Source organism: Rhinoraja longicauda, chromosome 10, assembly GCF_053455715.1.
Source record: "Rhinoraja longicauda isolate Sanriku21f chromosome 10, sRhiLon1.1, whole genome shotgun sequence".
Taxonomy (NCBI): Eukaryota; Metazoa; Chordata; class Chondrichthyes; order Rajiformes; family Arhynchobatidae; genus Rhinoraja; species Rhinoraja longicauda.
The window spans coordinates 61840237-61866970 of record NC_135962.1 but is presented as its reverse complement, the minus strand read 5'-3'; the positions used below and the strand labels follow the sequence as shown (position 1 = coordinate 61866970).

Here is a 26734-nt window from a genome sequence, read left to right as displayed (position 1 = left end):
TGAACCATGTCCCCTTCAGCACCAGAACAGACTGCACTCCCCCCCCCCAGAGGTGACACCCCCCCCCCGAGGTGACACCCCCCCCCCCGAGGTGACACCCCCCCCCGAGGTGACACCCCCCCGAGGTGACAACCCCCCCCAGAGGTGACACCCCCCCCCAGAGCTGACACCCCCCCAGAGCTGACACCCCACCCCCCCCAGAGCTGACCCCCCCAGAGCTGACACCCCCCCGAGGTGACACCCCCCCCCGAGGTGACACCCCCCCCCAGAGCTGACACCCCCCCCAGAGCTGACCCCCCCAGAGCTGACACCCCCCAGAGCTGACACCCCCCCCAGAGCTGACACTCCCCCCCCTGGAGCTGACACCCCCCCTGGAGCTGACACTCCCCCCCCAGAGCTGACACTCCCCCCCAGAGCTGACACTCCCCCCCCCAGAGCTGACACCCCCCCCAGAGCTGACCCCCCCCGAGCTGACACTCCCCCCCCCAGAGCTGACACTCCCCCCCAGAGCTGACACCCCCCCAGAGCTGACACTCCCCCCCAGAGCTGACCCCCCCCCAGAGCTGACACCCCCCCCAGAGCTGACACCCCCCCCAGAGCTGACACCCCCCCAGAGCTGACACTCGCCCCCAGAGCTGACACCCCCCCAGAGCTGACACTCCCCCCCAGAGCTGACACCCCCCCCAGAGCTGACACCCCCCCCAGAGCTGACACCCCCCCCCAGAGCTGACACCCCCCCCCCAGAGCTGACACTGAGGGAGAGGTTGTTGCAGTCAGCAGGGTGTGGGTGATTGTGTAGACTAGCCTTGTTGTCCCAGTGGTGAAGGAGGATTGGGAGTGGCCCGTGTGGTGTGGGGATGGGCTGGTGCTGCCGGTGGTGTTGGAGCAGACAGGGTAGAGTGGCAGCATCACAAACAAGAGCAGAGGTTCAGGTGAGGGGAAGGAGATTCCAGGTGGTTTTACAGTCTACTCACCCCACCTGCTTCATTCCAGTCCAAAGAAAGTAAAGTGACCTGTGTCAATGGCCATCACAATTGGAAGTCACTTGGACAGGGACATGGATAGGGAAGGTTTGGAAGGATATGGGTCAAATGTCAGCAGGTGGGACCAGTGTAGATGGGGCATGTTGGTCAGCATGGGCAAGTTGGGCCGAAGGGCCTCGATGACAATGACATAATAAGAGCGTTGAAAGAGAAGGGGTGGCCCATATCTGCACCAATCGCCTGGACAATCTCCACCGTTACAATCTGTTGGGGATGAAGTCTCTCTTGCACGACATTCAACTCTGGATCACCATGACATCAAGGACACCCATGTCAAGATGCTACGCTCCACTTTCAACACCACCGTACCAAATAAGTCATCTCTAAGCCCCTGGACGTTGGCCTTCAGGCCTCCATTTGCAACTGGCTTCAGGATATCCTGACGGAGAGTTGGTTAGAACGTTTCCTCCACCCTGACCCTCACTGTTCCCCGTACACCCACGACCGCGTGGCCAGGTACAGGTGCTTGCGTGCCCTGTACACCCATGACCGTGTGGCCAGGTACAGGTGCTTGCGTGGCCAGGTACAGGTGCTGGCATGCCCTGTACACCCACAACCGCGTGGCCAGGTACAGGTGCTTGCATGGCCAGGTACAGGTGCTTGCGTGGCCAGGTACAGGTGCTTGCGTGGCCAGGCACAGGTGCTTGCGTGGCCAGGTACAGGTGCTTGCGTGGCCAGGTACAGGTTCTTGCGTGCCCTGTACACCCATGACCGTGTGGCCAGGTACAGGTGCTTACGTGGCCAGGTACAGGTGCTTGCGTGCCCAAGTACAGGTGCTTGCATGCCCTGTACACCCACCACGTGGCCAGGTACAGGTGCTACTCCATCCCTCACTGTTGATCAATTACAGTCATGAGATGGAGTACAGGATAGAGATCAGGAACCCTGTCACGGTGACAGATCCTATAGTCAGATTTAGCTCGTAGGGCCAAGGGAATCAAGGGATACGGAGAAAAACAGGAACGGGGCACTGATTTCGGATAATCAGCCATGATCACAGTGAATGGTGGTGCTGGCTCAAAGGGCCAAATGGCCTCCTCCTGCACCTATTTTTCTATGTAGCCCTAATGGTAGCAAGATTTGGTTGTAGACCTGAGGAAACCAGGAGGTGAACACAACTCTTTCCTCATTAATAGAGTGGCTGTGGAGATGGTCAACGCCTTCACTTTCCCCAGTGTCCAGACCCCAGACCCTGACCCCCAGCGTCCAGACCCCCAGCGTCCAGACCCCAGCACCCTGACCCGACCCCAGCACCCTGACCCCAGCACCCTGACCCCAGCACCCTGACCCGACCGCAGCACCCTGACCCCGACCCCAGCACCCTGACCCCAGCACCCTGATCCCAGCACCCTGACCTGGTCACATCACATTGATGCTGTTATCAAGAAGGTGCATCTGTGCGTTTACTTTCTTGGACATCTGAGAAGATCTGGCATGTCCACAATGCACCTGAGATCTGGCATGTCCACAGGGCACCTGAGATCTGGCATGTCCACCTGAGATCTGGCATGCCCACAATGCACCTGAGATCTGGCATGTCCACAATGCACCTGAGATCTGGCATGTCCACCTGAGATCTGGCATGCCCACAATGCACCTGAGATCTGGCATGTCCACAAGGGTTCTCTCGAACATCTAGAGGGTGGTAGGAAGTATTCTGATGCAATGTACTCCAGCCTTGTTTTGCAAGCTTCTGACCAAATGGGAGTAACAACCCCTCCCCATCACAGGGCAAGCCAGGCCTACCTGCAGTCCCCTTGTCCAGTCTCGTGTTTATCAAGCAGGCAATGAACTTGTTGTCCACCTGATTAAGGACCTGAAAGACACAATTATCACAGAACTGGAGTCTGAGGAAATGTCTCCAGCAATTAGCATGATTCACCCACCATCCATGCTGCCCCTGTGCTGATTAGTGTGAGCCTCTCACCTGCATTCACCTGTGCTGATTAGTGCAAGCCCCTCACCTGCATTCACCTGTGCTGATTAGTGCGAGCCCCTCACCTGCATTCACCTGTGCTGATTAGTGCGAGCCCCTCACCTGCATTCACCTGTGCTGATTAGTGCGAGCCCCTCACCTGCATTCACCTGTGCTGATTAGTGCGAGCCCCTCACCTGCATTCACCTGTGCTGATTAGTGCGAGCCCCTCACCTGCATTCACCTGTGCTGATTAGTGCAAGCCCCTCACCTGCATTCACCTGTGCTGATTAGTGCGAGCCCCTCACCTGCATTCACCTGTGCTGATTAGTGCGAGCCCCTCACCTGCATTCACCTGTGCTGATTAGTGTGAGCTCCTCACCTGCATTCACCTGTGCTGATTAGTGTGAGCTCCTCACCTGCATAGTCTACCTGTGCTGATTAGTGCAAGCCCCTCACCTGCATTTACCTGTGCTGATTAGTGTGAGCTCCTCACCTGCATTGAGCTGATCATGTCCTTTGTAAAGCGGTAGGGATACAAGATGTTGTGGATCTTCACTGCTAAACTGTCCGCGTGCACACTCCCAACATCCACAGCAACCTGCAACAGCAAACAGAGGAGCAGTGGCAGTGGAGGCCGATTCACTGGATGCATCAAAGGAGAGTGAGATAGAGCTCTTAGGGCTAGCGGAATCAAGAGATATGGGGAGAAGGCAGGCACGGGTTACTGATTGTGGATGATCAGCCACAATGGCTGAATGGCGGTTCTGGCTCGAAGGGCTGAATGGCCTCCTCCTGCACCTATTGTCTATGTATGTATGGTGTGAACAGATTCCACATCCCCAGCACACCATGAACAAAAAGCTGAAGTAACTCAGTGGGACAGGCAGCCCCTCTGGATAGAAGGAATAGACGACGTTTTGGTCTGAAGAAGGGTCTTGACCCGAAACGTCACCCATTCCTTCTCTCCAGAGATGCTGCCTGACCTGCTGAGATACTCCAGCTTTTTGTGTCTATCTTTGGTTTAAACCAGCATCTGCACTTCCTTCCAACACACCACGAACCTTGGTAAACGCAAGACACAACTCACTCTGATTCTTCACCACCACACACTGGTCCACACAGAATCATTGAACCGGTTACAGCACTCCCAGCAAAGGGAGAAAGAAAAGCCCCTCAGTGGCCACAGCTTGTGATGCTGGAATCTGGAGCAAAGACCTGGTGCTGGAATCTGGAGCAAAGAAAGAACACCCGGTGGAACTCAGCGGGTCAGACAGCATCTGGGTCAAGACCATTCATCAGTCTAAACAGGCAGTATCTGGGTCAAGACCCTTCATCAGTCTACACAGGCAGCATCTGGGTCAAGACCCTTCATCAGTCTACACAGGCAGCATCTGGGTCAAGACCCTTCATCAGTCTACACAGGCAGCATCTGGGTCAAGACCATTCATCAGTCTACACAGGCAGCATCTGGATCAAGACCATTCATCAGTCTACACAGGCAGTATCTGGGTCAAGACCATTCATCAGTCTACACAGGCAGTATCTGGGTCAAGACCATTCATCAGTCTACACAGGCAGTATCTGGGTCAAGACCATTCATCAGTCTACACAGGCAGTATCTGGGTCAAGACCATTCATCAGTCTACACAGGCAGTATCTGGGTCAAGACCATTCATCAGTCTACACAGGCAGTATCTGGGTCAAGACCCTTCATCAGTTCAGATTTCAGTGTCTGCAGTTCATGAAGGAACTAGTTAGAGATCAGGAGGGGAACATGCCCCAATCAGCATCAATGGTGCAGCAGTGGATACGGTTGAGAGCAAAGATACTAGAGGAGTAAGATAGACCACTCGACCCTAAAACCCGCAGCAAGTCACGGTGCCATTTTAGTAGGCAGAAACTTGCAGAAACATTTTAAAAGAAAAATAACAAAAATCTGTGAGTTGATAGATGAGATATAGTCTGCATTTTAATGATATCATCACACACACTGTTCCCCCACAACACTGATTACACTGCGAGGGGCAGAGCGGACGGCGGGGTTACCGACTAAAATGGCAGCCGTTCCGCTCCTTTGCGCACTGCACTTCAGTATCGGCGACTTCAACGGAGTGGTCCATCTTGCTCCTCTCGTATCTTTGGTTGAAAGGTTCACATTCCATGGCATTAATACAGACGATCTATCGTGGACACAGCACACAGCCGAGAAGACACAGCGATGCTTCTACTTCCTGAGGGGACAGAGGAAATCGGGCATCTCCCTCATGACCGCCTCAGTCCAGTGGAGGGATATGAATGGCAATGTAAGGGGATGAATTAATAAGTTTATTGGCCAAGTATATCAACTGCAGATGAGCAGAGGCTGCACGGTTATCCAGGAACTGAGGAAGGGTCTCGACCCAAAGCATCACCATTCCTCAGGGTGCTCAAGGTGCTCAGGGTGCTCAGGGTGCTCAGGGTGCTCAAGGTGGCTCAGGGTGGCTCAGGGTGCTCAGGGTGCTCAGGGTGCTCAAGGTGCTCAGGGTGCTCAGGAAGGCAACTCAGGTGCTCTCGGAGTCTTACCAAACAACCCAAACAAACTGAAATATGTTTGGGCCCCAGACTTTGGTGATATGACAGGGGTGCAAATAAATGAAACTGTTGACAGTGATAGAAGTGGAGATTCTGGTCTATACACATGGAGTTGAGTGAGGGCAGGCACAAGGCCATGGAGAGATTGGTTGTTTTAAAACTGAACCTGGGGCAGGTAATGATGGCATTAATGCAACAAATACTCCATAAGCAGCACATCCTACCTCTGGGGACCGCAGAAAGACAGGGTTCCTCCACTCCAGAAACATGGAACGCAGCGAATCACTTGGTCCCAACAGAGCATCTGGCCAAACAGAACAAGCACATGAGTGATGGCACGTAGCTAACATGGGGATACTCAGCACACAATATACCACATCCTTCAATGAGTTTAGCAGCAATGCTCACCACGTTCTAGGGCTGATCTAGCCAGGGAAGTATGTCTATATAAACTAATCTCCAGTTTGGTGCCTATTCTCCAATAGTCCAGTCCTCCAGGTGTAAGCTCATTACTACATTGAGCTTTTTGATTACTTTCTGCATTTGTCCGTATAGTCAGGATCCGTGGGAACAGACTGGTGTGTCCAATCTGAGGAAGGATGCAAAGCCAGATTCAGGAAGAGGATCGAGGCTGATCAAGGGGGGAACATGGGAAGAATAGTCGGCTGGGATTGTTCTCATCAGGCAGACACAGAGTGCTGGAGTAACGCAGCGGGTCAGGCAGCATCTGTGGAGAACATGGATAGGTGACGTTTCACAGAGTGCTGGAGTAACTCAGCGGTCAGGCAGCATCTGTGGAGAACATGGATAGGTGACGTTTCACAGAGTGCTGGAGTAACTCAGCGGGTCAGGCAGCATCTGTGGAGAACATGGATAGGTGACGTTTCACAGAGTGCTGGAGTAACAGCGGGTCAAGCAGCATCTTCGGAGAGAAGGAATAGGTGACGTTTCGAGTCGAGATCCTTCTTCAGACTGAAGATCAGTGGCTGCCTGACCTGCTGAGTTACTCCAGCATTCTGTGTCTACCTACAATTTAAACCAGCATCTGCAGTTTTTCCCTGCATATTGTTCTGCTCAGAGCTGGGAGCAGCTCACACCCAGACTGCCGACAGTGGACAGCAATCACTGAATACATTCTTGGTGCAGAACAATAGTTTAAAGGTTATGAGGGGACTGCTGGAAAGTTGTGTTACAAGATTATTCCTCAGATTCCATTTCCATTTAACCACCTCCACCTTAAACCTATGTCCTCTTGTTATAGACACCGCTTTCATGGGAAATAAACTCTGGCTATCTATCTTCTCATGGTTTTATATACAATGTCACCTTTCACACCCGGAGAAAGCAGTCCCAGCCTGTCTGTATAGCTGCAGTCCCAGCCTGTCTGTATAACTGCAGTCCCAGCCTGTCTGTATAGCTGCAGTCCCAGCCTGTCTGTATAACTGCAGTCCCAGCCTGTCTGTATAACTGCAGTCCCAGCCTGTCTGTACAACTGCAGTCCCAGCCTGTCTGTATAGCTGCAGTCCCAGCCTGTCTGTATAACTGCAGTCCCAGCCTGTCTGTATAACTGTATAACTGCAGTCCCAGCTTGTCTGTATAACTGCAGTCCCAGCCTGTCTGTATAACTGCAGTCCCAGCCTGTCTGTATAACTGTATAACTGCAGTCCCAGCCTGTCTGTATAACTGTAGTCCCAGCCTGTCTGTATAACTGCAGTCCCAGCCTGTCTGTACAACTGCAGTCCCAGCCTGTCTGTATAGCTGCAGTATAAGAAAATAACTGCAGATGCTGGTACAAATCGATTTATTCACAAAATGCTGGAGTAACTCAGCAGGTCAGGCAGCATCTCGGGAGAGAAGGAATGGGTGACGTTTCGGGTCGAGACCCTTCTTCAGACTGATGTCGGGTGTGGGACAAAGGAAGGATATAGGTGGAGACAGGAAGATAGAGGGAGCTCTGGGAAGGAGGAGGGGAAGGGAGGGACAGAGGAGCTATCTGAAGTTGGAGAAGTCGACGTTCATACCACCGGGCTGCAAACTGCCCAGGCGAAATATGAGGTGCTGCTCCTCCAATTTCCGGCGGGCCTCACTATGGCACTGGAGGAGGCCCATGACAGAGAGGTCAGACTGGGAATGGGAGGGGGAGTTAAAGTGCTGGGCCACCGGGAGATCAGTTGCGTTAATGCGGACCGAGCGCAGGTGTTCAGCGAAGCGATCGCCGAGCCTGCGCTTGGTTTCGCCGATATAGATAAGTTGACATCTAGAGCAGCGGATGCAATAGATGAGGTTGGAGGAGGTGCAGGTGAACCTCTGTCTCACCTGGAAAGAATGTTTGGGTCCTTTGATGGCGTTGAGGGGGGAGGTAAAGGGACAGGTGTTGCATCTCGTGCGGTTGCAAGGGAAAGTGCCCGGGGTTAGGGTGGTTTGGGTAGGAAGGGACGAGTGGACCAGGGAGTTGCGGAGGGAACGGTCTCTGCGGAACGCAGAGAGAGGAGGGGATGGGAAGATGTGGCCAGTGGTGGGGTCCCGTTGTAGGTGACGGAAATGTTGGTGGATGATATGTTGGATCCGCTGGCTGGTGGGGTGGAAGGTTAGAACGAGGGGGATCCTATCCTTGTTGCGAGTGGGGGGATGGGGAGCAAGAGCGGAGCTGCGGGATGTAGAAGAGACCCTAGTGAGAGCCTCATCTATAATGGAGGAGGGGAAGCCCCGTTTTCTGAAAAACGAGGACATCTCGGAAGCCCTAGTCTGAAACACCTCATCCCGGGCGCAGATGCGGCGTAGACGGAGGAATTGGGAGTAGGGGATAGACTTTTTGCAGGGGACCGGGTGGGAAGAAGTGTAGTCCAGATAGCTGTGCGAGTCGGTGGGCTTGTAATAAATGTCCGTCACTAGTTTTTCTCCTGTGATGGAGATGGTGAGGTCCAGAAACGGGAGGGAGATGTCAGAGATAGTCCAGGTATATTTAAGGGCAGGATGGAAATTGGAGGTGAAGTGTATAAAGTCAGTGAGTTCTGCATGGGTGCAAGAGGTAGCACCAATGCAGTCGTCGATGTAGCGGAGGTAGAGTTCGGGGATGGGGCCAGTGTACGTCTGGAACAGGGATTGTTCGACGTACCCGACAAAGAGGCAGGCGTAGCTAGGGCCCATGCGAGTGCCCATAGCTACGCCTCTGGTTTGGAGGAAGTGGGAGGAGTCAAAGGAGAAGTTGTTGAGGGTAAGAACCAGCTCTGCTAGGCGGAGGAGAGTGTTGGTCGATGGGGATTGGCTGGTTCTACGGTCGAGGAAGAAACGGAGGGCTTCGAGACCATCCTTGTGGGGGATGGAAGTGTAGAGTGACTGGACATCCATGGTGAAAATGAGGGGGTGGGGGCCTGGGAACCGGAAGTTATCCAGGAGATGGAGAGCGTGTGAGGTGTCTTGGACGTAGGTGGGGAGGGATTTGACCAGGGGGGATAGGATGGAGTCGAGGTAGGTAGAGATAAGTTCGGTGGGGCATGAGCAGGCAGAGACAATGGGTCTGCCGGGACAATTGTGTTTGTGGATTTTGGGTAGGAGGCTGGGGAACTATGAGATTGGAGGCACTGAGGGGTAGTTCGCCGGAGTTGGTGAGGTCGGTATAGCTGCAGTCCCAGCCTGTCTGTATAGCTGCAGTCCAGGCAACAACCTTGTGGTTACTCCCATCTTCCAGTAGTGTGGTGACCAGGACTGTACGCAGCCCAACCAGTGTCTGGTGCAACGGACAGGACGTCCCAACACGTATTCAATATGTCAGAAGCCGTGCTGACCGGGTGCCTGGCAGTGGGGGCAGGGTCAGGCATGCCAGTGGTGACTGGGTCAGGCATGCCAGTGGTGACCGGGTGCCTGGCAGGGGGGGCAAGGTCAGGCATGCCAGTGGTGACCGGGTGCCCGGCAGGGGGGTAGTGTCACCATGCCAGTGGGCAGTGGTGATGTGGGCTGGACATTTAGATGCTTCTACATATCCCATCCACGGGTTGTCAGTGTGTCTGTACACGTATTGCCACCTCTGTTGCAGGGGTGCCCACATCGTGAGCTAGGTCCTGCATCTCACCCCAACACCTCCACACACACAGACCCAGCCCACGGACAGCGTCTTCCTGGCAACTCTCTGCAGGAGTGGGACAAGGAGCCTGTGGGCACAGTAGAGTTACGGACCGGTGAATCAGGACAAGGACACAATCTCTGTTGTCAACGCAGGGTTTACTGCTACCTAGAGTTATCCTTCAGTCTCACTCAAAGCCCACCCACCGCTCCATCCTATGTAAACAAGCCACACCCAACACCCCCTCCCCTCCCCTCACCCCCTCCCCTCCCCTCACCCCCCTCCCCTCACCCCCTCCCCTCCCCTCACCCCCTCCCCTCCCCGCACCCCCTCCCCTCACCCCCTCCCCTCCTCTCACCCCCTCCCCTCCAATCACCCCCTCCCTCTCCCCTCCACTCCCCCTCCCCATCTGTAGTTGGATTTCCCTGTGCTGTGGGCTGGTGCTCCTGGCATGTTATTACTGAGCCAGTGTGAGTCTGGATGGAGGACAGGTCAGGGTCAGCCCAGCCTGTGCATGGGTGCTGATGCACTCCCTGCTCCCTGGGTGTCTGGGTCTGGGGGTCTGGGTCTGGGTGTCTGGGTCTGGGTCTGGGGGTCTGGGTCTGGGGGTCTGGGTCTGGGGGTCTGGGTCTGGGGGTCTGGGTCTGGGTCTGGGTCTGGGGGTCTGGGTCTGGGGGTCTGGGTCTGGGGGTCTGGGTCTGGGGGTCTGGGTCTGGCGGTCTGGGTCTGGCGGTCTGGGTCTGGCGGTCTGGGTCTGGGGGTCTGGGTCTGGGTCTGGGGGTCTGGGTCTGGGTCTGGGGGTCTGGGTGTCTGGGTCTGGGGGTCTGGGTCTGGGGGTCTGGGTGTCTGGGTCTGGGGGTTTGGGTCTGGGGGTCTGGGTGTCTGGGTCTGGGGGTCTGGGTGTCTGGGTGTCTGGGGGACTGGGTCTGGGTGTCTGGGGGACTGGGTCTGGGGGTCTGGGTGTCTGGGTCTTGGGGTCTGGGTCTTGGGGTCTGGGTCTGGGGGTCTGGGGGTCTGGGTGTCTGGGTCTGGGGGTCTGGGTGTCTGGGTCTGGGGGTCTGGGGGTCTGGGTCTGGGCCTGAGCCAGCAGAAGGTGGTGCCTGCTGATCCCACGTTCACCAGAGGGCAGACACCTCTCACCTCTCCCACCACCGGCCCCTTCGCTGGCTCTGGGTCCATGCCTCTCCTCACGGGGCCGTGGCAGGAAGGGGATCAAGCTCTGGCTACGAAATGGGTAGCAGCGGTAGGGGCAGCCTGGAGAAAGCAGACGGTCAGGTTACACTCCTGGAGCACAGGTAGAAACCAGTCACATTCCCACCCACACACGAGGCCACTTCTGCCCATCAATACTATGCTGGCCCACAGAACAGTGTGGAACAAGCTGCCAGTGGGAGGTGTACGTGATCATGGCCAGGCCAGGTATGTGCAGGCCTGGGCTAGAGATGATCAGGGTCAGGCCTGGGCTAGAGATGATCAGGGCCAGTCCTGGGCTAAAGATCATCAGGGCCAGGCCTGGGCTAAAGATCATCAGGGCCAAGCCATGTATGTGCAGGCCTGGGCTAAAGATCATCAGGGCCAGGCCTGGGCTAAAGATCATCAGGGCCAGGCCATGTATGTGCAGGCCTGGGTCTAACGTAAGTGCGAGGGGTTATTGGCAACGATTGTGAAGGATGAATCCAGATGAATATCCCGTGCCTGATTAGCCTTAGTGCTGCAGGTGCCTGCCTGACTAATGTGATTGGGTTTGTGAATATATTGCTGAGGTAGTTAGTGGTTGATGTCGTGGGCTGATGCAGCAGCAGAGGATGAGATATGGAGATGAGGCTGCATTGGAAGTGAACCAAGGCAACTAGAAATGACTCATTGATGAGATCAAGGGGAACATCTCAAGGACATAACAAATCGGAGCTGTGGACTATCGGGCCTTCAACCATTTCACTGATAAACGGTTAATAGTTTGTTTCCTCACCTCCTCTCGTCTGCCCCTCGATTCCAGCAGCCCAACAGTCTCAGTATTCAGCACACTTAATGACAATAGACAATAGACAACAGGTGCAGGAGTAGGCCATTCGGCCCTTCAAGCCAGCACCGCCATTCAATGTGATCATGGCTGATCATTCTCAATCAGTACCCCGTTCCTGCCCTCTCCCCATACCCCCTGACTCCGCTATCCTTAAGAGCTCTATCTAGCTCTCTCTTGAATGCATTCAGAGAATTGGCCTCCACTGCCTTCTGAGGCAGAGAATTCCACAGATTCACAACTCTCTGACTGAAAAAGTTTTTCCTCATCTCCGTTCTAAATGGCCTACCCCTTATTCTTAAACTGTGGCCCCTTGTTCTGGACTCCTCCAACATTGGGAACATGTTTCCCGCCTCTAACGTGTCCAACCCCTTAATAATCTTATATGTTTCGATAAGCTCCCCTCTCATCCTTCTAAATTCCAGTGTATACAAGCCTAGTCGCTCCAGTCTTTCAACATATGACAGTCCCGCCATTCCGGGAATTAACCTAGTAAACCTACGCTGCACGCCCTCAATAGCAAGAATATCCTTCCTCAAATTTGGAGACCAAAACTGCACACAGTACTCCAGGTGCAGTCTCACTAGGGCCCTGTACAACTGCAGAAGGACCTCTTTGCTCCTATACTCAACTCCTCTTGTTATGAAGGCCAACATTCCATTGGCTTTCTTCACTGCCTGCTGTACCTGCATGCTTCCTTTCAGTGACTGATGCACTAGGACACCCAGATCTTGTTGTTCGTCCCCTTTTCCTAACTTGACACCATTCAGATAATGCTCTGCCTTCCTATTCTTACCACCAAAGTAGATAACCTCACACTTATCCACATTAAACTGCATCTGCCATGCATCCGCCCACTCACACAACCTGTCCAAGTCACCCTGCAACCTCATAGCATCTTCCTCACATCTTCCTCACAGTTCACACTACCACCCAGCTTTGTATCATCTGCAAATTTGCTAATGGTACTTTTAATCCCTTCATCCAAGTCATTAATGTATATTGTAAATAGCTGCGGTCCCAGCACCGAGCCTTGCGGTACCCCACTAGTTACTGCCTGCCATTCTGAAAGGGACCCATTTATCCCCACTCTTTGCTTTCTGTCTGTCAACCAATTTTCTATCCATGTCAGTACCCTACCCCCAGTACCATGTGCTCTAATTTTCCCCACTAATCTCCTATGTGGAACCTTGTCAAATGCTTTCTGAAAGTCAAGGTACACCACATCAACCGGCTCTCCCCTGTCAATTTTCCTGGTTACATCCTCAAAGAATTCCAGAAGATTAGTCAAGCATGATTTCCCCTTCGTAAATCCATGCTGACTCGGAACGATCCTGTTACTGCTATCCAAATGCTCCGCAATTTCGTCTTTTATAATTGACTCCAGCATCTGCCCCACCACTGATGTCAGACTAACTAGTCTATAATTTCCCGTTTTCCCTCCTTTCTTAAAAAGTGGGACAACATTAGCTACCCTCCAATCCACAGGAACTGATCCTGAATCTATAGAACATTGGAAAATGATCACCAATGCGTCCACAATTTCTAGCGCCACCTCCTTAAGCACCCTGGGATGCAGACCATCAGGCCCTGGGGATTTATCAGCCTTCAGTCCCATCAGTCTACCCAACACCATTTCCTGCCTAATGTGGATTTCCTTCAGTTCCTCCGTCACCCTAGGATCTCTGCCCACTAGAACATCTGGGAGATTGTTTGTATCTTCCTTAGTGAAGACAGATCCAAAGTACCGGTTCAACTCGTCTGCCATTTCCTTGTTCCCCATGATAAATTCCCCCGCTTCTGTCTTCAAGGGACCCACATTTGCCTTGACTATTTTTTTCCTCTTTACATACCTAAAGAAGCTTTTACTATGCTCCTTTATATTATTGGCTAGTTTACCCTCGTACCTCATCTTTTCTCCCCGTATTGCCTTCTTAGTCATCTTCTGTTGCTCTTTAAAAGAGTCCCAATCCTCTGGCTTCCCACTCTGCTTTGCTATGTTATACTTCTTCTCTTTTATTTTTATGCTGTCCTTGATTTCCCTTGTCAGCCACGGGTGCCTCTTACTCCCCTTAGAATCTTTCCTCCTCTTTGGGATAAATTGATCCTGCAACTTCTGCATTATTCCCAGGAATACCTTCCATTGCCGTTCCACCGTCTTCCCTGCTAGGGCCTCCTTCCAGTCAAATCTGGCCAGCTCCTGCCTCATGCCTCTGTAATCCCCTTTGCTATACTGTAATACTGACACTTCCGATTTTCCCTTCTTCCTCGCAATTTGTAGAGTAAAACTTATCATATATAGATAAAACTTATCAAAACCTATCATGACAATATCACCCAGGTCGTGGGGAAGAGATTCTTAAATAGGCTGCTTTGTTGTATTCTGAAAGGGACAATCCTTGGCTTCCTGCTTGGAGGAGAGCCAGCCCAAGGAAACACCCTCATCACATCTACCCTGTCAAGTCTTGTGTGTTGTAATAAGATCCCCTCTTGGTCCACTCTACACCAAAGTGCAGGCCCAATGCAAGACCACCATGTCATTGCACAAGTCAGTCCAGCCCACCCTCTCTGCAACTCCTCCAACTCCGTGTCCAATGTAAGACCACCAGGTCATTGCAGGAGAGTCCAGCCCACCTTCTCTGCACTGCCTCCTTCAACTCCGTGTCGAATGTAAGACCACCAGGTCATTGCAGGAGACAGTCCAGGCACCTTCTCTGCACTGCCTCCAAGGGCAAGTGTCTAATGTAAGACCACCAGGTCATTGCAGGATGAGTCCAGCCCACCTTCTCTGCACTGCCTCCTTCAACTCCGTGTCGAATGTAAGACCACCAGGTCAATAGACAATAGGTGCAGGAGTGGGCCATTCGGCCCTTCGAGCCAGCACCGCCATTCAATGTGATCATGGCTGATCATTCTCAATCAGTACCCCGTTCCTGCTTTCTCCCCATACCCCCTGACTCCGCTATCCTTAAGAGCTCGATCTAGCTCTCTCTTGCTCTCTCATTAGCAAATTTGCAGATGATACTAAGCTGGGGGGTAGTGTGAATTGTGAGGAAGATGCAATAAGGCTGCAGGGTGACTTGGACAGGTTGTGTGAGTGGGCGGATACATGGCAGATGCAGTTTAATGTAGATAAGTGTGAGGTTATTCACTTTGGAAGTAAGAATAGAAAGGCAGATTATTATCTGAATGGTGTCAAGTTAGGAAGAGGGGATGTTCAACGAGATCTGGGTGTCCTAGTGCATCAGTCACTGAAAGGAAGCATGCAGGTACAGCAGGCAGTGAAGAAAGCCAATGGAATGTTGGCCTTCATAACAAGAGGAGTTGAGTATAGGAGCAAAGAGGTCCTTCTACAGTTGTACCGGGCCCTGGTGAGACCGCACCTGGAGTACTGTGTGCAGTTTTGGTCTCCAAATTTGAGGAAGGATATTCTTGCTATTGAGGGCGTGCAGCGTAGGTTCACTAGGTTAATTCCCGGAATGGCGGGACTGTCGTATGTTGAAAGGCTGGAGCAATTAGGCTTGTATACACTGGAATTTAGAAGGATGAGGGGGGATCTTATTGAAACATATAAGATAATTAGGGGATTGGACACATTAGAGGCAGGAAACATGTTCCCAATGTTGGGGGAGTCCAGAACAAGGGGCCACAGTTTAAGAATAAGGGGTAGGCCATTTAGAACGGAGATGAGGAAGAACTTTTTCAGTCAGAGAATGGTGAAGGTGTGGAATTCTCTGCCTCAGAAGGCAGTGGAGGCCAGTTCGTTGGATGCTTTCAAGAGAGAGCTGGATAGAGCTCTTAAGGATAGCGGAGTGAGGGGGTATGAGGAGAAGGCAGGAACGGGGTACTGATTGAGAGTGATCAGCCATGATCGCATTGAATGGCGGTGCTGGCTCGAAGGGCTGAATGGCCTACTCCTGCACCTATTGTCTATTGTCTATTGAATGTATTCAGAGAATTGGCCTCCACTGCCTTCTGAGGCAGAGAATTCCACAGATTCACAACTCTCTGACTGAAAAAGTTTTTCCTCATCTCTGTTCTAAATGGCCTACCCCTTATTCTTAAACTGTGGCCCCTTGTTCTGGACTCCCCCAACATTGGGAACATGTTTCCTGCCTCTAACATGTCCAACCCCTTAATAATCTTATACGTTTCGATAAGATCCCCTCTCATCCTTCTAAATTCCAGTGTATACAAGCCTAGTCGCTCCAGTCTTTTAACATATGACAGTCCCGCCATTCCGGGAATTAACCTAGTATACCAGACATGTCCAAATCGCGGCCCGAGGTCAGATTTTATACAGCCCGCAGCTTCCGTCTTAAATGTATTATTTATGGCCCGCCAGCACTGTCTAACAGAATGAGGGGAGGGGAGAGGGCGACGGCGACTACACCTCCCGGCGGTCAGCGCTGCCCGATCTGCGGATTGGCAGACGCGAGGTCCGGGGGGGGGGGGTTAGTTAAAGGTCCGGGGGGGGGGGGGGGATTAGTTAAAGGTCCGGGGGGGGGAGCGCATTAGTTATAGGTCCGGGGGATGGGGGGGGGAGAGCATTAGTTAAAGGTCGGGGGGGGGATTAGTTAAAGGTCCGGGGGGGGGGGGGAGCGCATTAGTTAAAGGTCGGGGGGGGGGGGGGGGGGGCATTAGTTAAAGGTCCGGGGGGGGGGTGGGGAGCGCATTAGTTAAAGGTCCGGGGGGGGGGGGCACATTAGTTAAAGGTCCGGGGGGGGGGGGGGGCGCATTAGTTAAAGGTCCGGGGGTGGGGGGGGGCATTGGCCCTTGGATATTTTCACATTATCAAATTTGGCCCTCTTTGAAAAACGTTTGGACACCACTGTAGTAAACCTACGCTGCACGCCCTCAATAGCAAGAATATCCTTCTTCAAATTTGGAGACCAAAACTGCACACAGTACTCCAGGTGAGGTCTCACTAGGGCCCTGTACAACTGCAGAAGGACCTCTTTGCTCCTATACTCAACTCCTCTTGTTATGAAGGCCAACATTCCATTGGCTTTCTTCACTGCCTGCTGTACCTGCATGCTTCCTTTCAGTGACTGATGCACTAGGACACCCAGATCACGTTGTACATCCCCTTTTCCTAACTTGACACCATTCAAATAATAATCTGCCTTCCTATTCTTACCACCAAAGTGGATAACCTCACACTTATCCACATTAAACTGCATCTGCCATGCATCCGCCCACTCACACAACCTGTCCAAGTCACCCTGCAACCTTATAGCATCTTCCTCACAGTTCACACTACCACCCAGCTTTGTATCATCGGCAAATTTGCTAATGGTACTTTTAATCCCTTCATCCAAGTCATTGATGTATATTGTAAATAGCTGCGGTCCCAGCACCGAGCCTTGCGGTACCCCACTAGTTACTGCCTGCCATTCTGAAAGGGACCCATTTATCCCCACTCTTTGCTTTCTGTCTGTCAACCAATTTTCTATCCATGTCAGTACCCTATCCCCAGTACCATGTGCTCTAATTTTGCCCACTAGTCCAGCCCACCCTCTCTGCACTGCCTCCAAGGGCAAGTGTCTAATGTAAGACCACCAGGTCATTGCATGAGACAGTCCAGGCACCCTCTCTGCACTGCCTCCAAGGGCAAGTGTCTAATGTAAGACCACCAGGTCATTGCATGAGACAGTCCAGGCACCTTCTCTGCACTGCCTCCAAGGGCAAGTGTCTAATGTAAGACCACCAGGTCATTGCATGAGACAGTCCAGGCACCTTCTCTGCACTGCCTCCAAGGGCAAGTGTCTAATGTAAGACCACCAGGTCATTGCATGAGACAGTCCAGGCACCTTCTCTGCACTGCCTCCAAGGGCAAGTGCATCTTCCCTTTACTCAGCAAAATGACCCAAGGCATTCAGGGAAACATTATCAAACTTCAGCACCAAGTCACAAAACGAGATATCACGGCAGGAACCATAAACAAGAGGAGGAACTACTGATATTGCCTATTGTGCACAATCAAAGTCCTGATAGACAATAGGTGCAGGAAGAGGCCATTCGGCCCTTCGATCCAGCACCGCCATCCACCGTGATCATGGCTGATCATCCACAGTTGCTGCCTTCTCCCAATATCCCTTAACTCCGCTACTCTCTCTTGAAAGCATCCAGAAAATTGGCCTCCACTGCCTTCTGAGGCAGAGAATTCCACAGATTTACAACTCTGAGTGAAAAAGTATTTTCTCATCTCCATTCGAAATGGCCATCCCCTTATTCTTAAACTGTGGCCCCTGGTTCTGCACTCCTCCAACTGGGAACATTTTTCCTGCATCTAGCATGTCCAATCCTTTAAGAATTTTATATGTTTCTACAAGATCCCCTCTCATCCTTCTAAATTCCAGTGTTTCCAAGCCCAGTCACTCCATTCTTTCAACATATGACAGTCCCGCCATCCCGAGAATGAACATGTGAAAGAGTTTCAGGACTGAAAGCGTTAAGTGCGAGTGCAGTGGGAGCAGGTCCTAACACGAGGGGCTTTGTTTCAAGGATGATGAAAGAGGTATGTGACCTCCCCCCTTGTATAAACAAGCAGGGCTTTGGATCGCACCTTTGTGTGGGACCACGAGGGACGGTGGGAATATGCAGCCACACCCGCTTGCCTGAATATAAAGGTACTGTTTCATTCTTAAGGTGACTAAGGTGTTTTGTTGTCTGAAAGCGTGGATAGAACTTTAACCTAGTAAACCTACGCTGCACGCCCTCAATAGCAAGAATGTCCTTCCTCAAATTTGGAGACCAAAACTGCAAACAGTACTCCAGGTGCGGTCTCACTAGGGCCCTGTACAACTGCAGAAGGTCCTCTTTGCTCCGAAACACAACTCCTCTTGTTATGAAGGCCAACATGCCATTGACTTTCTTCACTGCCTGTAGTACCTGTTTGCCTACTTTCAGTGACTGATGTTCAAGGACACCGAGGACTTCTAATCATTCAGATAATACTCTGCCTTCCTATTCTTACCACCAAAGTGGATAACCTCGCATTTATCCACATTAAACTGCATCTGCCATGCATCTGCCCACTCACACAACCTATCCAAGTCACCCTGCATCCTCATAACATCCTCATCGCAGCTCACACTGCCACCCAGCATTGTGTCATCTGCAAATTTGCTAATGTTACTTTTAATCCCTTCATCTAAATCATTAATGTATATTGTAAATAGCTGCAGTCCCAGCACCGAGCCAGCACTAGTCACTGCCTGCCATTCTGAAAGGGACCCAATTTTCTATCCATGTCAGTACCCTACCCCCAATATCATGTGCTCTAATTTTGCCCACTAATCTCCTATGTGGGGCCTTATCAAAGGGTATTTCTTTGTTCCCCATAATAAATTCACCTGCTTCTGTCTTCAAGGGACCCACATTTGTCTTAACTAATTGTTTCCTCTTTACATACCTAAAGAAGCTTTTACTATCTCCTTTATATTATTGGCTAGCTTACCTTCGTATCTCATCTTTTCTCCCCGTATTGCCTTTTTAGTTATTTTCTGTTGCTCTTTAAAAGAGTCCCAATCCTCTGGCTTCCCACTCATCTTTGCTATGTTATACTTCTTTTATTTTTATACTGTCCTTGACTTCCCTTGTCAGCCACGGTTGCCTCTTACTCCCCTTAGAATCTTTCTTCCTCTTTTGATTGAACTGATCCTGCACCTTCTGTATTATTCCCAGAAATACCTGCCATTGTTGTTCCGTCTTCCCTGCTAGAGTCTCAACTCTGGCCAGCTCCTCCCTCATGCTGCCATAGTCCCTCTTGCTCAACTGCAATACTGACACTTCCGATTTTCCCTTCTCCGCTGGGTGGCAGTGTGAACTGTGAGGAAGATGTTATGAGGTTGCAGGGTGACTTGGACAGGTTGTGTGAGTGGGCGGATGCATGGCAGATGCAGTTTAATGTGGATACGTGTGAGGTTATCCACTTTGGTGGTAAGAATAGGAAGGCAGATTATTATCTGAATGGTGTCAAGTTAGGAAAAGGGGACGTACAACGAGATCTGGGTGCCCTAGTGCATCAGTCACTGAAAGGAAGCATCCAGCTACAGCAGGCAGTGAAGAAAGCCAATGGAATGTTGGCCTTCATAACAAGAGGAGTTGAGTATAGGAGCAAAGAGGTCCTTCTGCAGGGCCCTAGTGAGACCGCACCTGGAGCACTGTGTGCAGTTTTGGTCTCCAAATTTGAGGAAGGATATTCTTGCTATTGAGGGCGTGCAGCGTAGGTTTACTAGGTTAATTCCCGGAATGGCGGGACTGTCATATGTTGAAAGACTGGAGCGACTAGGCTTGTATACACTGGAATTTAGAAGGATGAGAGGGGATCTTATCGAAACGTATAAGATTATTAAGGGATTGGACACGTTAGAGGCAGGAAACATGTTCCCAATGTTGGGGGAGTCCAGAACCAGGGGCCACAGTTTAAGAATAAGGGGTAGGCCATTTAGAACGGAGATGAGGAAAAATGTTTTCAGTCAGAGAGTTGTGAATCTGTGGAATTCTCTGCCTCAGAAGGCAGTGGAGGCCAATTCTCTGAATGCATTCAAGAGAGAGCTAGATAGAGCTCTTAAGGATAGCGGAGTCAGGGGGTATGGGGAGAAGGCAAGAACGGGGGTACTGATTGAGAATGATCAGCCATGATCACATTGAATGGCGGTGCAGGCTCGAAGGGCCGAATGGCCTACTCCTGCACCTATTGGCTCTTTTACCTTGAGTTCCCTTATCAAATCCAGTTCATTACACAACACTAAATCCAGAATTGCCTTTTCCCCGGTAGGCTCCAGTTCAAGCTGCTCTAAGAATCCATCTCGGAGGCACTCCACAAACTCCCTTTCTTGGGGTTCATTACCAGGCTGACTTTCCCAGTCTACCTGCACGTTGAAATCTCCCATAACCACCGTAGCATTACCTTTGCTACATGCCAGTTTTAACTCTTCATTCAACTTGCACCCTATATCCAGGCTACTGTTTGGGGGCCTGTAGATAACTCCCATTAGGGTCTTTTCACCCTAGCAATTCCTCAGTTCTGTCCATACTGATTCTACATCTACTGATTCTATGTCACCCCTCGCAAGGAAGTGAATATCATTCCTTACCAACAGAGCGACCCCACTGCCTTTTCTATACGTTGTGTACCCCTGAATATTCAGTTCCCAGCCCTGGTCCTCTTGCAGCCATGTCTCTCTAATTCCCACATCTTCAAGTCAAGTCAAGTCAATTTTATTTGTATAGCACATTTAAACACAACCTACGTTGACCAAAGTGCTGTACATCAGTGCAGGTACTAAAAAAGAACATACAATTGCACACAAACCTAACAACACATACATAAACAGTTCACAGCGCTCCCTCAGAGGGCCTCAAACGGCAAGGAATAGAAGTAGGTTTTGAGCCTGGACTTCAAGGAGTCGATGGAGGGGGCAGTTCTGATGGGGAGAGGGATGCTGTTCCACAGTCTAGGAGCTGCAACCGCAAAAGCGCAGTCACCCTGAGCTTAAGCCTAGACCGCGGGATAGTCAGTAGTCCCAAGTTGACCGACCTGAGGGACCTGGAGATAGATTTTTGATATGGGGGGGGCAAGCCCGTTTAGGGCTTTGTATGTGAATAGGAGGAGCTTGAAGTTGATTCTGTACTGTACTGGGAGCCAGTGGGGAGAGGCCAGAATCGGGGTGATGTGGTCCCTTTTACGGGTACCCGTCAGGAGTCTCGCTGCGGCATTTTGGACCAATTGCAGGTGGGACAGGGATGATTGGCTGATTCCAATGTATAGGGAGTTGCAGTAGTCTAGGCGGGAGGAAATGAATGCGTGGATGATTATTTCTAGGTCGTCAAATTGGAGGAATGGTTTGATTTTAGCTCTGGTACGAAGCTGGAAGAAACTGGCTTTTACCACAACGTTGACTTGCATGTCAAACTTAAAAGCTGAATCTTACTCGCCAATATCTAACTGAGCCTCAAGTTCATCAACTTTATTTCTTATACTTCGCTCATTCATATACAACACTTTAACTTCGGTATTGCCCCTGACCTTACTCTCTTATCCTTTCTCGAACTTTCCTTCCCATTAATTCGGGAGTCTTTTGTAACTTTTCTTGTAATCACTTCCCCTTTAACTCCATCTTTATATTCTCAATATATCAACCCCTCCACCCCTCTATATAGTTTAAACCCACACGGGTAGCATGACGTTTAAACCCACACATGTAGCATGACGTTTAAACCCGCACATGTAGTATGACGTTTAAACCCACACGTGTAGCATGATGTTTAAACTCACACGTGTAGCATGACGTTTAAACCCACACGTGTAGCATGACGTTTAAACCCACACGTGTAGCATGACGGGAATACAGATGCCGTCTTTGTCTGGGCGTTTGGCCACTTCTGTATGGGGAGAAGGGGATAGCACTACATTTCTTTGCAACACTCACCAGTCTTCGTGAGGACGTTCACTGCCATGGTTGTGAAGTCTTTTGTGCATGTGGCTCGAGTCTGGGGCTCTGGTGGAAGGTTGTAACAACTCACACCAGTCACACTGTTCACGTACATTGTCTTCCCCACAGACCCATCAAAGCACTGCAGCCATTCTGAAGCTGAGCCTTCCCAAGCACCTTCACAGGTCTCCACACAAGCCTCTGCTCCATCAGGTAACGGTCCTGGGTGAATACACGTGGTGTCAGGTTCCTCCTGCTCCAACACCCAGTCTCTAACTGATTGGTTATTCCCTTCAATGGCTCCATCACGGTGGGCCTGGTCACCAATGTGCAGCTCAGCCTGTGTGTTGGTCCCTCCTTCAGTTACAGCACCAGACAACTTCCCTGGGCAAGAGCCTCTGCCAAGCACAGCAAGGGTGCTTTCTCTTTCAGTGCAGCTTTCCTGACATTCCTCCCGACTGGCACCTCTTTCAGACTCTGCTGCTGCTATTGCTGCTGCTGAGGAGGTTGGTTCTGGAGTTGAACATGTTCCAAACTCTGCTGCTGTGGAGTGAGTTGGTTCTGGAGTTGAACATGTTCCAGACTCTGCTGCTGTGGAGTGGGTTGGTTCTGGAGTTGAACATGTTCCAGACTCTGCTGCTGAGGTTGGTTCTGTAGGTGAACATGCTGCAGACTCCTGTCGACCGGCACCTCTTTCAGACTCTGTTGCTGCTGTGGAGTGAGTTGGTTCTGGAGGTGAACATGTTCCAGACTCTGCTGCTGCTGTGGAGGTTGGTTCTGGAGGTGAACATGTTCCAGACTCTGCTGCTGCTGTGGAGTGGGTTGGTTCTGGAGGTGAACATGTTCCAGACTCTGCTACTGAGGAGGTTGGTTCTGGAGGTGAACATGCTGCAGACTCCTGGCCCAGTTGCTGGAGCCTCCAGGAGCACCGGCACTGAGAACAGTCGGCCAAACTCCTCACAGTGGACTCGTAATTCTTCTCTCCCTCACGTTGGCCATGTTTTAATCGGGACAACTTTGCCGCCAAGGATCTTGGAGGCTCCTTGGCAAGGCCAGTGGTTTGTGAATGAGTAGGTGAGGCAATATTACTGGGCAATACATGTTCAGCTGACAAGCTGGTGCCAAGAGAACACAAACTCCTCAGAAACCCGTCGTAGCCAGGCTGGACATGCAGTGAACTCTCAGTCTGGGTGTCAGCTCCACAATCAGTGCATCGAGCCTGGTTCACATTTGCTGCCTCTTTGATCCCTGCCACATTCCCGAGTGGGGATCTCATGCTGGGATCACAGTGAGTCAGCACCGTGCTTTGGGAGGAGCTGCCTCTGTCCTGACCACCACCCTTTGCATATTCTCTTCTGAAGGCATCCAATGAGCCGGTTATTGGAGGCATGCTCAGCTTCCTGTGGAACCTGGCCTGACCAGACACACAGCGGGCAGCGTCCCTGCTCCTGGCCTCAGGTGCTATGCCCTTGCTACGTGTGCTTACACATTCGGCAAGGCTGCCAGCCTCATGAGACTGCCAACCACCTGGGATTTCCTGACCTTTATTCACACATGCTTGGGGTTGGATGTTCCTGGTGGTACTCCATCGTGCTCTGCCCCCAGAGAGCTGCCTTTGTCCTTTCAGCCTCTTGTTAATATCCCAGGCCCTCACGGGAGCTGGCTGGCAGACGACACCCCTGACCACACAGCTGTTTGCAAACTCCTTGGGGATGACATGGGTTATGAGACCTGTGATACCAAGTTGTACTACAACTCCCTGAGCCCCCTGGTAGGCCTGCTTTACCCCTCCCTGGCCTGTCTGAGGCCCATGGGTCTCCCCTGCTGCACCCTGCACCCCTTCTCCCGGAGACGAGGTCTCACTCTCATAGGCAGCAGCAAGCTGCTGAATGCCATCTCGTGCCAGCACGCTGTGTGTGCTGGGCTCCTCCTCGGCTCGCTGTGTCTCAGGACTGTCACACACACTCATGTTGCCCAGGGGGCTGCCACACACAGCTGGCTGCTGACCAGCAATGTGTCGGTGGCATGAGGGGGCTTCAGTAGAGTGTGGGGCAGTGCCCAAAGGTTCTTCACCCTCCACACCCATGGTGTGTGCCCCATCCTTCTCAGCGGCGGCAGCATCCTCCTGAGACGTGTCTTGCCTGTACACACACTTGGACTGCACTGCTGTCCTTTCATTAATGAACACTGGCTGTGGGTTGAGTGTAGGCAGCTGGAGAGATTGCTGCTCCTCAGAGGGGTCCAGCAGTAGTTGCTCATTGGCCAGGAAGGTGCGGACCCCCTCCTGCAGACAGCTGAGCAGCAGGTCCCAGGCAGTGAACTCCAGCAGGGTGCGTCCAGCCTCCCAGCAAGCATCATACTGGCCATGGCCACAGCTAATGTTGATGATGTAGACAGGGTGAAGGTCGGAGGGTGCCCGGGTGCCGATGCACGGGCCCACTCTGCAGATCACACTGTGCCGCCGGATCAGCAGGTCCAGCTGCTTGTGCACACCGGTCTTCAGCACCAGCCGGCCGTTGATGAAGAGCAGGCGCTGGGCCTTAGTGTGGTGGCCCTCACGGCTGATGTAGCCCCTCATGTGGAAGGTGCCATTGGAGTGCTGCACCGGGCACAGGGCTGCCGCCTTCTGAGCGCCGTAGATCTGAGCAAAGCGTGCCGGCACGTTGCTGGCCTTGGGCAGCCGGACCACCAAGGAGCCGGCACCAGCGGCAGCGGCCTCGTTCCGCACGGTGAAGGAGACACCTGGGTGCAGGAGGCTCAGGGCCTGGACCCTGTGGCGGATCTGCTCCCACTCCAGGCCTTGCCCCATGCGGTGGCTCCTCACTGGCAAGCGGTGGAACAGGCCGCACACCGTGACGGTGGTGCCGGGGCTGGGCCGTGGGGTCTCAGCCTCGTACACAGGCCGCGCCTGACCGTCCCGGAACAGCTTGACCCAGGTCTTGTTGCCCCCACCCTCAGGCCTGCTCACTATCTCCAGCATGGACGACAGGTCAGCAATGCTGGCCAAAGCCTCTCCCCGACACCCCGGGCCCACGTCAGCCTCAGCCCAGGCCCCACTGCCCTCTGCTCCACCGGCCCCAGGCCCAGCACACTCTCCAGCCCCGGGCCCCACAACCGGCTCCGCTTCAGGGCCCTGTGTGTGTCCGGGCCCCGTCTGCTGCCCAGGGCCCTGTGTGTGTCCGGTCCCCGTCTGCTGCCCAGGGCCCTGTGTGTGTCCGGTCCCCGTCTGCTGCCCAGGGCCCTGTGTGTGTCCGGGCCTAGAGCCCTGTGTGTGTCCGGGCCCAGGGCCCTGTGTGTGTCCGGGCCCCGCCTCAGGGCCCTGTGTGTGTCCGGGCCTAGAGCCCTGTGTGTGTCCGGGCCCCATCACAGGGCCCTGTGTGTGTCTGGGCCTAGAGCCCTGTGTGTGTCCGGGCCCCATGACAGGGCCCTGTGTGTGTCCGGGCCCCATGACAGGGCCCTGTGTGTGTCCGGGCCCCATGACAGGGCCCTGTGTGTGTCCGGGCCCCATCACAGGGCCCTGTGTTTGTCTGGGCCTAGAGCCCTGTGTGTGTCCGGGCCCCATCACAGGGCCCTGTGTGTGTCCGGGCCCCATGACAGGGCCCTGTGTGTGTCCGGGCCCCATCACAGGGCCCTGTGTGTGTCCGGGCCCCATCACAGGGCCCTGTGTGTGTCTGGGCCTAGAGCCCTGTGTGTGTCCGGGTCCAGGGCCTTGTGTGTGTCCGGGCCCCATCACAGGGCCCTGTGTGTGTCCGGGTCCAGGGCCCTGTGTGTGTCCGGGTCCAGGGCCCTGTGTGTGTCCGGGCCCCATCACAGGGCCCTGTGTGTGTCCGGGTCCAGGGCCTTGTGTGTGTCCGGGCCCCATCACAGGGCCCTGTGTGTGTCCGGGTCCAGGGCCCTGTGTGTGTCCGGGTCCAGGGCCCTGTGTGTGTCCGGGCCCCATCACAGGGCCCTGTGTGTGTCCGGGCCCCATCACAGGGCCCTGTGTGTGTCCGGGCCCCATCACAGGGCCTTGTGTGTGTCCGGGCCCCATCACAGGGCCCTGTGTGTGTCCGGGTCCAGGGCCTTGTGTGTGTCCGGGCCCCGCCTCAGGCCGGGCCGCGCGCCCGCTGTGGAAGCGCGCTCCCACCAGCTCGGCGGCCGCGCGCTCCAGGCCCGCGCCGTTGTCCGCCACCTGCACGCGCCCGGCCTGCGCGTGAACGCGCACCGCCGCGCAGCCGCAGCCGGCCGCCAGGCTGTTGAGCAGCAGCTCCTCCAGACAGCGGCCGAGCGTCGGCACCGTCATAGCGGAGCGCAGCAAGGCCCGCACGCCGCCCGGCAGGGAGCGTAGCGCGGCCGGCAGCCGCTCCTCGCCCATCGCCGCGCCTCGCCTCGCCTCGCCTCGCCTCGCCGCCAGGTAGGCCCCGTTACTGTGGCAACGCCGCCCCGGCACCGCGCATGCGAGAGGACCCCGGACCCCGGCACCGCCCGTGCGCACCCCGCCTGCCCGAGAGGACTGTGGGAGATGGCCTGAAGAAGGGTCTCGACCCGAAACGTCACCCATTCCTTCTCTCCCGAGATGCTGCCTGACCCGCTGAGTTACTCCAGCACTTTGTGAATAAATCGATTTGTACCAGCATCTGCAGTTATTTTCTTATAATAGAGATGGAGTTGAAGCGTACTCCGCAGCGCATGCGCAGCACA

At 53.3% G+C, this 26734-nt stretch overlaps 1 protein-coding gene across 1 annotated transcript in view; it reads right to left on the bottom strand.

The window, feature by feature from the left end:
* The window catches only part of LOC144597550 (DNA mismatch repair protein Mlh3-like), a 56747-nt gene extending 30242 nt beyond the window's left edge, over positions 1-26505 (bottom strand). The window contains 6 exon segments of the mRNA XM_078407028.1: positions 2790-2859; positions 3455-3559; positions 5757-5836; positions 10733-10846; positions 22052-25223; positions 26058-26505. Coding sequence (XP_078263154.1) covers positions 2790-2859; positions 3455-3559; positions 5757-5836; positions 10733-10846; positions 22052-25223; positions 26058-26408 — 3892 coding nt within the window. The 5' untranslated portion in view covers positions 26409-26505.
* Between the last annotated feature and the right edge of the window lie 229 nt (positions 26506-26734).